Below are 10168 nucleotides of genomic sequence, written 5' to 3'. Positions count from 1 at the left end.
TGTTTATAATGTTTATAATGTTTATAATGTTTTAAATGTTTTACAGGTTTTTAATGTTTTTAATGGACATGTGCAGGGTTTGTTTTAAATGTCTCCATGGGCTGACCCCTCCATCTCTCTGTCCCTCTGTCCCTCCGTCCTCCCTCTGTCCCTCCGTCCCTCTGACCCCTCCATCTCTCTCTGTCCCTCCGTCCCTCCATCCCTCTGTCCCTCTGTCTCTCTGTCCTTCCGTCCCCCTGTCCCTCCATCCCTCTGTCCCTCCGTCCTCCCTCTGTCCCTCCGTCCCTCTGACCCCTCCATCTCTCTCTGTCCCTCCGTCCCTCCATCCCTCTGTCCCTCCGTCTCTCTGTCCCTCCGTCCCTCTGTCCCTCCGTCTCTCCGTCCCTCCGTCCCTCTGTCCCTCTGTCCCTCCAGTAGAGGATCAGTTCCAGATGGTTTTGATGTTCTAAGGTCCAGAGGATCGACGGTGGCTCAGTTGGTAGAGGGTTTTGCCCACTGATCTGAAGGTTGGTGGTTCAAATCCCTCTCACAGATGAATGCTGTCGTTGTGTCCTTGGGCAAGACACTTAACTCACCCCAGTGTGTGTGTGCACTGGTGTGTGTGTGTGATTCCTTGAGTGTGTTCAAACCCAGAGTGTGAAACACTCTGGGTTTGAACATGAGCTGAGTGAGACTCTTGTTTTGTTTTATCATGTTTTTGTCTGTTTTGTTTTATGTGGTTTCACTTTCTACGAGCTTTGTACAGCACTCTGAGCCGCTGTGTGTGTGTGTGTGTGTGTGTGTGTTTTAAATGTGTTTTATAAAAACATTTGACTTGTAAAGGTTTGTGATCTCACACCAAACTCTGCCTCAACAAATAAACACAAAAATGTTACTGTTTGTGTCAGTGAAGAGTCCAGACGAGTAAAACATGTGACTTTTATTGAACTGCATGAAAACATCAAGAGTGAACAAGTGTGGAGTGAACAAGTGTGGAGTGAACATGTGTGGAGTGAACAAGTGTGGAGTGAACAAGTGTGGAGTGAACAAGTGTGGAGTGAACATGTGTGGAGTGAACATGTGTGGAGTGAACACACGTAAAGTGAACATGTGTGGAGTGAACATGTGTGGAGTGAACACTTGTGGAGTGAACACTTGTGGAGTGAACACTTATGGAGTGAACAAGTGTGGAGTGAACAAGTGTGGAGTGAACATGTGTGGAGTGAACACTTGTGGAGTGAACACTTGTGGAGTGAACACTTATGGAGTGAACAAGTGTGGAGTGAACACTTGTGGAGTGAACACGTGTGGAGTGAACACTTGTGGAGTGAACACGTGTGGAGTGAACACACGTAAAGTGAACACGTGTGGAGTGAACACTTATGGAGTGAACACTTATGGAGTGAACAAGTGTGGAGTGAACATGTGTGGAGTGAACACTTGTGGAGTGAACACTTGTGGAGTGAACACTTATGGAGTGAACAAGTGTGGAGTGAACATGTGTGGAGTGAACACTTGTGGAGTGAACACTTGTGGAGTGAACACGTGTGGAGTGAACACACGTAAAGTGAACACGTGTGGAGTGAACAAGTGTGGAGTGAACACGTGTGGAGTGAACATGTATAAAGTAAACACGTGTCGACCAGTGAGAGGCTCAAATTCTTCTTTTCAATATTTCTCTCATTTTATTTCATTACAATAAAATCAGAACCCAAATACAAAATACTTAATAATATCACGAGACGATGAGCTAACGCATGAAGCTAACGCAGGAAGCTAACGCATGAAGCTAACGCATGAAGCTAACGCATGAAGCTAACAGTGGTGACATCATTTATACTCCATATTTTTTGGTCTCTTAGAAATAAAAAACACATTATTGACATATTTTACAGTAATAAACATGGCGTCGTGTTCAGAGTCGTACAAACGGGACTGTTCAGTGTTGGACTTATTCACAGTAAAATCACACAGGCCCCGCCTTCTGTCACCAACCTGATGTTCTGCAAAAATACTAAATACTAAATAAAAATAATAACACAAAAATAAAATAAAATAATAATAATGAAAATAAAAATATAAAAAATAATAAAATAATTAAAAAAGTGAGTTTTGGGTCGATTGTCACATTAAGTTGCAATTCAAATAATTTCATAATCTCAATGTAATAACAGATGAAACAGTGATTGGATGAGCAGTGGCTTAGTGGTTAGTGTTCGCCCACTAACCCGAGGGTCGACGGTTTGATCCCAGTCCAGTGAGTTCTGTTGTTGTTGTTGTTTCCTTTGGCAGGACACTTCACACGTCTTGCCTGTTACTGTTATTTGCTTCTTGTAAAATTTAGAGTTAAATTTGCAAATGAGAGACAAGGTTGAGTCCACGAGATCGAGACAAAACGAGATTTGAAATAATTTTGAATAAATAAAGTGACGTCCTGGTTTAGTCCTGGTTTAGTCCTGGTTTAGTCCTGGTCTAGTGCCGTTTTGGTCCTTGTTCGGTCCTGGCACGGTTCTGGTTTGGTCCTGCTTTAGTCCCGGCTCAGTCCTGGTTCAGTTCTGGTTCAGTCCTGGTTTAGTCCTGGTTTAGTCCTGGTTTAGTCCTGGTTCAGTCCTGGTTCAGTCCTGGTTTAGTCCTGGTTTAGTCCTGGTTTAGTCCTGGTTTAGTCCTGGTTTAGTCCTGGTTTAGTCCTGGTTTAGTCCCGGTTTAGTCCCGGTTTAGTTCTGGTTTAGCTCTGAGCAAAGTTCACCCTTTTTTATCCAAATGTAAAAATATGAAGGAAAATAAATCTGTCGTGATCTCGTCTCGTCTCTAAACTAAAACTGCGTAGATTCAACTTTTTTTACATCAGCAAATAATGAAAAACAAGAACAACAACAAGAGATAAAAAGAGGAAAAAATAAAACAAAAAATGCCAAAATAAACGTGTGGAAATGTGATGTGAAATGTGCAGAAGCGTCAGAGTTTGGGACGTGTCCAGTCAGTCAGGAAGTACCACAGAAGAACAAGAACATGTGAACACGAGCGGCTCCTCAAACACAACTTTATTTACAAAACGCCCAACGCATCAACACTGTGCTCACCTAAAGCTGCACTGTGGAACTTTACTCAGGGAGGCTGTCAGTCAGATCTGTGGAGAGGCGCGCGCTCTCACAGTAAGAACGCAGCTAAAGAGTTTTTTTTAACGCAAGATCGAGCCGTTAAAAGAGAAACAACCGTAGACTCTTTACATAAATGGACGTCGCTAACCTGCTAGCCGCCGCGTAACAAACAGGAAGTGATCGTGGGCGCACTTCCTGCTCCACTTCCTTTCCTAGCGTCATAGCAACAGGTTTGATTTGACAGCGTTGCTAAGGGCGTTACCTTCAACAGCCTCGCTCCTGATTGGCTCTTTGGTTGCTATGATACTCGAAGTCATCTCCATGGAGACAAAAGCCACACCCGCACCACCAGAAAAGTTCCACAGTGCAGCTTTAGCATAAACCTGGGCTGTTTTATTTAATACTGCAGACCCCGTACTCTCAAAAAAGGGGAATTTTCTGTACAAACCTGTGGAATGGCAAAATCTTTGGTCAACATCGGCAACAACCAAAACAAGACGAGCACCGTACAATAAGTTATCACGACACGGAAGATGTTCAGCCAAAGAATCTTCGTCCAAAAGAAACGTCGATGTGTAAAAAGTTACTTCAAAAAGTCCAAAACACTTTACACACAACACGAGCGACCACAGAGGACTCACAACGGAAACGTCTGGACCACGACGGACGGGCGCGGGGCGGGAAGGCAAACCGACGCTGAGACTTTTATCGTTTTTAAAAGACGTGAAGAAGAAGAAAAAAAACAACTCTGTAACGTGAAGGATTGTCCAGTTTGAACCGACGAGAAGCTCAAACGTCCAAACGATGCACCGGAGAACTCGTGTCTGCATCTTTTCAGCCCTGAACAGCATTTTAAAATCTCAAGTATAAATACGTTATAGTGATTTGGCAGGATTTTAAGCTAGATGCCCTTCCTGTCCATTACATCGCTGTGATTGAACAGGCAAAGCGAAGACGACGACGCACGACAGTGGCTCAGGCGGTAGAGCGTTTGTCCACAGATCCGCTGAAGGTCGGCGAACGCTCCGAATCTCGACAAGCGTCACCGTTCGAGCTGCCACGGACGAATGCCATCGCGTCGTCGGGCAAGACACTTAACCCATCTCGCGCCAACATCTGAAACGTGAAAAACGCCGCGTAAAAATGTGACCGTTTACCAAAAATGAAACGTAAACGCAACACCATGAACCTCTAGAATGATCTGATCCGACCGCCTTCTGGAATAACGGCAAACGCTCAACATCTGTGCCACTGTCGCTGCTACTGAGAAAGCGTTTTGGTCGTAATAGTATCATCGGGTCACTCGGCGTCTTTAAAACGACTTCGATTGCGACGCGTTAACACCAAAACGCGCCGTGAGACTCTGAGAGATAACTGTGATTGTCAGGACCGTGAAACGTACAAAAGTCTCCCGCAAATTCCTTAAAATTCTAAAAATCCTACGTCTAGAGTAAACATCTCGTGCCGCGTTGTACCGATCTTTGAATAATAATACTTTGCCTTGAAAAATTTGAGAATTGCGTTTAAAAATCTGTATAAAAAGATCAGATGCGGTGGTTCGTTTGTGTCTTTTGGCGAAGGATATGAAAGTGCAGACGGGTGAGCCTTTACAATACAAAAACATACAAACATCAACACAAAACACATTAACCCAGATGTTCAGTGGCGTGTTCAGGCTCTACTCCTGGTCCGTGTTGGGCCCTGAGTTCACCGGGAGGTTCCTGTGTAGATTTGGGTTCTGGCTGTGGCGGTTTCGACTCCTGACGGACGAGAACGACGTGTTACAGCCGGGGACTTTGCATTTGTGGAGCAGCCTCAGATGAACAGTTTTGTAATGTGCTCTGAACGTGCCCTTGTTACTATAGACTTTCTGACAAACGTGGCACGTGATGGGAGACCCCGCCCCGTTCGCCTGCGCGGCTCCTCCCACGTGTCCGCCGCAGTTCATCGTCCCGTCGGTCGATATCTCCTGGTTCTTCCCCGCGTTTCCGTCGCAGCTTTCGTCGCTGTCCTCCATCGGCATGTCTAAATCCTCCATCCCTTCCTCGCTCCCGGCTCCGTCCGAATCCCAAGACGACCTCGCGCTGCCGCCGCCGCCGCCCCGAACGACGCCGTAAGAGGAAGTGCTCAAATCTAAAGCGGCGCCGTCTTCCCCGCCGCCTCCTGTCTCCTCGTCCAAAGGGTCTCGTGCGGGGGAGTTGTGGTTGGAGATGCTGGAGATCTTGCTCATGGGGTAGACCAGGCCCATCCGGTTGTGTCGGGTGAAGATGACGGAGGTTTGGGTGGCGGGGTCGCGGGTCAGCGGGTCCCTCGGCTCCAGGGGGTCGGGGGGGAAGTCCCGGTCGGCGGCGTCGCGGTCTCGGCACAGGGACAGCGGGGAGAAGCGGCCGCTCGGGGGGCTGTAGGGGTCTTTGGTCAGGAGCTTGTGATGGAGGTTCAGGTTGGAGCTGTGTCTGTGGAGAGAACAGACTTTTGTTAAGTTGTTTAGTAAAAAAAAATAAAAAAAATCCAAACTGTACAAACGAAAACTAATCGACCGACTTCTGCGTTATGTTCTTTTAATGTCCTGTGTGTGTTTAAAGCTACGCCTGCCCCTTTAAATGACCACGGGGACAAATAATGACACCTGATTGGTTGATAAACGTACTGGAGACAAACAAGTGTCGACACAACAACAAATACAAAACAAACTTAAATAGAAGAAAATATAAATATAACCTTTATTTTTATGTGTGTGAAACGTCAGTGTAATATTTAAGGAAATACTATAATTTTGTGTTGGAAATCATGTTCTGTTGAATAAAAGGTTTTCAAAGCTCATCGAGGCAAAAAAATAAATAAATAAAATAAAACAAAAATAAAATAATAATATTAAAATAGTAAATAAAAAATATAAATAAATAAATAAAACAAAATAAAATAATAATAAAAAATAATAATAAATAAATAAAACAAAACAAAATAAAATAATAATAATAATAATGATAATAAAATAAAAAATAAAAATAAATAAATAAAATAAAACAAAATAAAATAAAATAATAATAATAAATAATAAAAAAAAATAAATAAAATAAAATAATATTAAAATAGTAAATAAAAATAAATAAATAAATAAAATAAAGCAAAATAAAATAATAATAATAAAAATAAAAATAAATAAATAAAATAAAACAAAATAAAATAATATAATAATAATAATAATAATAATAATAATAATAATAATAATAATAAATAAAAAAAATAAATAAAATAAAACAAAATAATAATAAAATGTAGTAACTGTACTAACATACTGCAGTACTTCACTGCTGTGTACATCTGTGTATCCTGGTGAGTTTGAGTGTTTTTGGTGTAAATGTTCGATCTGAATGTGATGAATATGTAAACACATTCTGCCTTAAACATGAGGACAGTGAACACACGACACAAGAATGTCCAGATCGATATGTGACCGCACTGACCCCTCCAAACAGATCTGTGACCACACTGACCCCACCAAACAGATCTGTGACCACACTGACCCCTCCAAACAGATCTGTGACCACACTGACCCCTCCAAACAGATCTGTGACCGCACTGACCCCTCGAAACAACAGCTGCTTCACTTTTTATAGATGTTTCAGCTTCTGGCACGAAACGGCACATTTCCACATCCAAGTGAAATAAGTGTGTGAGAAACGACGATATGAGCACGTCAACATATTAAAGTGAAGTAGAACAGAGGACAAAGTGTGTGTGTGTGTGTGTGCGGGGGTGTGTGTGCGCGCGTGTGTGTGTATGAAGTGTGTGTCGGGGTGCGTGTGTGTGTGTATGAAGTGTGTGTGTAAATAACTGTGTGAGAAATGACGATATGAGCACGTCAACATATTATAATGAAGTAGAACAGAGGACAAAGTGTGTGTCGGTGTGTGTGTGTGTGTATGAAGTGTGTGTGTGTATGTGTGTGTATATGAAGTGTGTGTCTGTGTATGTGAGTGTATGAAGTGTGTGTGTGTATATGAAGTGTGTGTCTGTGTATGTGAGTGTATGAAGTGTGTGTGTGTATATGAAGTGTGTGTCTGTGTATGTGAGTGTATGAAGTGTGTGTGTGTATATGAAGTGTGTGTCTGTGTATGTGAGTGTATGAAGTGTGTGTCTGTGTGTGTGTGTGTATGTCCACCTCAGGTTAGAGGCAGAAAAAATCGAGTCGTGCAGTGAGAAACAGGAAAAAATCTGAAATGTTTGGAAAAGTCAGTGTTTAAGTGAAAGAAAAATGTAAAATTGTTCTGGAAATAAAGGATTTGATTAAACAGAAAGACACACACACAGATACACACACATCTACACACATACATATGCACACACACACACACACACACAGTAAAACCCTGTACTCCAGACGTGTCCGACTCAAATTCACATTGAGCCAAATTTGGGCCAAACTAAATATTTATTGAAAATTTTAAACAAACCTCTGTGTGTTTTTCAGAGGATTAAATCTGAGGAGTAAATAATAATGAGCATCACCAGAAGTGATGGGGGCGGGGCCAGCACCTTTGTAAAGCATTGTGGGATTTGTAGTATCAGAGGTGTTTGTACTTGTGCGGCGGCTCTAATACATATTTGATATGATCTCACGGGCCAAATATAATTATATTGAGGGCCAAATTTGGCCCATGGGCCTGAGGTTGACATGTCCGCTCTACTCTATATGTTTTTTTCAACCAATGAATCGATACAAAGCTGATCTAAATGTGTTCATGTTGTGCGTCATGTTTTTCTTGTTTTGCTGATATATTTGAACGTGGTTTTATTATTTTGTTAAATTGATCTAATCCTGATTCACATCAGACACAGAGAGCACATTTAATCTGTGTTTTAAATTATGTAAATGCACAACTGTTGCTATAGTAACTAGCTAATTTAAACAACATGTTTGAATGGTGAAAAAGGCTTAAAATGTCAAATATAAATCTGACCTAAAACAAAGAAAAGCCTGAATGACACAGTCCAGACTGAAACATATGAGACGTTTATGTTCAGTCCTGTATGTTCCTCGTCCTGGAACATTTATGTATTTACAGACAAACAAAAGAACAAATAAATACATACAAAATAAAAATAATACATTTGTAATAAATATAAAATGCAGAAAATAAAATTAATAAAAATAAATAATAGTTGCAGTAAAATTTCTTCTAATAAAAAGATACATTTTTACAGTGTCTCAATAGAAAACAGAAGGTTTATTTACTTTAGTCAAACAAAGAGCTTTTTAAATAAATAATTAATAAATTAATAATATATAATACAATTAAATAATAATAATAATAATAACAATAATAATAATAATAATGAATAAATACATTTTCATATAATAAGTCAATGCTCATATTTTAATAAAAATAATAAATATTATTCCAGTCAAACTAAAATATTTCCTCTTCAAAATATCAGTATTTAAAATCTATATTTAAATGACAAACTCCACCCAAATGTCCCCTTTAACTTCACCTGTCTCTGTCCTCCTGTCCCCCTCCTCCCCCTCCTCCCCCACCTCCCCCTCCTCCCCCACCTCCCCCTCCTCCCCCTCCTCCACCTCCTCCCCCTCCTCCCCCTCCTCCTCCTCCTCCCCCTCCTCCACCTCCTCCGTCTCTTTATAAACCCCACTCTGTTTCCTCTGGAGCGTCTTTGGCCCTGGTCCAGACTTCAGCCGAACGAGAGTCAAACACAAACACAATGAATAAACCATTAGCTCCATCGTCTTTGTGTCGACGTTTACACAAACATCCAGCCTCGTTTTCACTGCGGCTAACCCGAGTGCACGAGCGCTAATCCGAACCGCCCGTGTGAACCGCCAATCTGAGCCGCCCGCGCCGCCAAACCACACGTGAAAACTGAGGCCTCATAAAACACAGACACCGCCGTTTGTAAAAATCAGAGCAGTTAATGGATCAGACTGAGCAGCTACAATGTGCACAGCTCAAATACTGATTTTGGTTTAAAGAGGGGGTGATGCTAACAGGAGGCACTGCTCTGTCTGAGGCTCTGTTAGACTTAGATCTGAGTTTTGTTTTAACACAATCTGACCATAAAGAGCTGACATATCTGAACTTCAACAGGTGATTTGTTAAACACGTCTCTCAAATAACACGATAGTCACAAGCTAGTTAGCATTAGCATTAGCATTAGCATTAGCCAACAGTTTTTCAAAACGGGCTCTTTAAATACAGTTTGGATTTTTTCATGAGTTTTCAGATGATCTTTAAACTTTTTGAAGGTTGCTCATGTGTGCTTTGTGTCTCCATGGTAACTGCTGAACATTCCACCATAGACATACTTTTAGAATCCCCCATGTTGCTATAATCAATCCAATCATATCTAATACAGATGGAGCAGCTGAAATGAATCTTGTTCAAATGTGGAGAGTTATGTCCAGTAAAAACAGAAAAGACCAGGTCCTGTGCATTTACCCTCAATTTACCCTCAAGATGTTTCAGTCGTTTGATCTGAGCAGATGTTTAGTTATGAACGATAATAAAAATATAAATCATATGACCTAAGAGTCTTCTGTCTCTGTGTCACCTGTCTCTGTGCACGTCTCACCTGTCTCTGTGTCACCTGTCTCTGTGTCACCTGTCTCTGTACGTCTCACCTGTCTCTGTGTCACCTGTCTCTGTGTCATCTGTCTCTGTGTCACCTGTCTCTGCATGTCTCACCTGTCTCAGTGTCACCTGTCTCTGTGTCATCTGTCTCTGTGTCACCTGTCTCTGCATGTCTCACCTGTCTCAGTGTCACCTGTCTCTGTGTCATCTGTCTCTGTGCACGTCTCACCTGTCTCTGTGTCATCTGTCTCTGTGTCATCTGTCTCTGTGCACGTCTCACCTGTCTCTGTGTCTCTGTCTCTGTGCATGTCTCACCTGTCTCTGTGTCACCTGTCTCTGTGTCATCTGTCTCTGTGTCACCTGTCTCTGTGCACGTCTCACCTGTCTCTGTCTCACTTGTCTCTATGTCACCTGTCTCACTTGTCTCTGTGTCACCTGTCTCACTTGTCTCTGTGTCACCTGTCTCTGTGTCTCTGTCTCTGTGCACGTCTCACCTGTCTCTGT

General features: G+C 42.0%; 1 protein-coding gene across 1 annotated transcript in view; it reads right to left on the bottom strand.

Moving 5' to 3' along the window:
- Nucleotides 1-2897: 2897 nt before the first annotated feature.
- Nucleotides 2898-10168, bottom strand: part of bnc1 (basonuclin 1) — a 29560-nt gene continuing 22289 nt past the window's right edge. The window contains exon 5 of the mRNA XM_033986617.2: nt 2898-5530. Coding sequence (XP_033842508.1) covers nt 4756-5530 — 775 coding nt within the window. The 3' untranslated portion in view covers nt 2898-4755. The remainder of the gene's footprint in view (nt 5531-10168) is intronic.

The sequence above is a fragment of the Periophthalmus magnuspinnatus genome, chromosome 3, assembly GCF_009829125.3.
Source record: "Periophthalmus magnuspinnatus isolate fPerMag1 chromosome 3, fPerMag1.2.pri, whole genome shotgun sequence".
Taxonomy (NCBI): Eukaryota; Metazoa; Chordata; class Actinopteri; order Gobiiformes; family Gobiidae; genus Periophthalmus; species Periophthalmus magnuspinnatus.
Note: the sequence above shows the minus strand (reverse complement) of the source record. Positions and strands in the feature narration are given on the sequence as shown.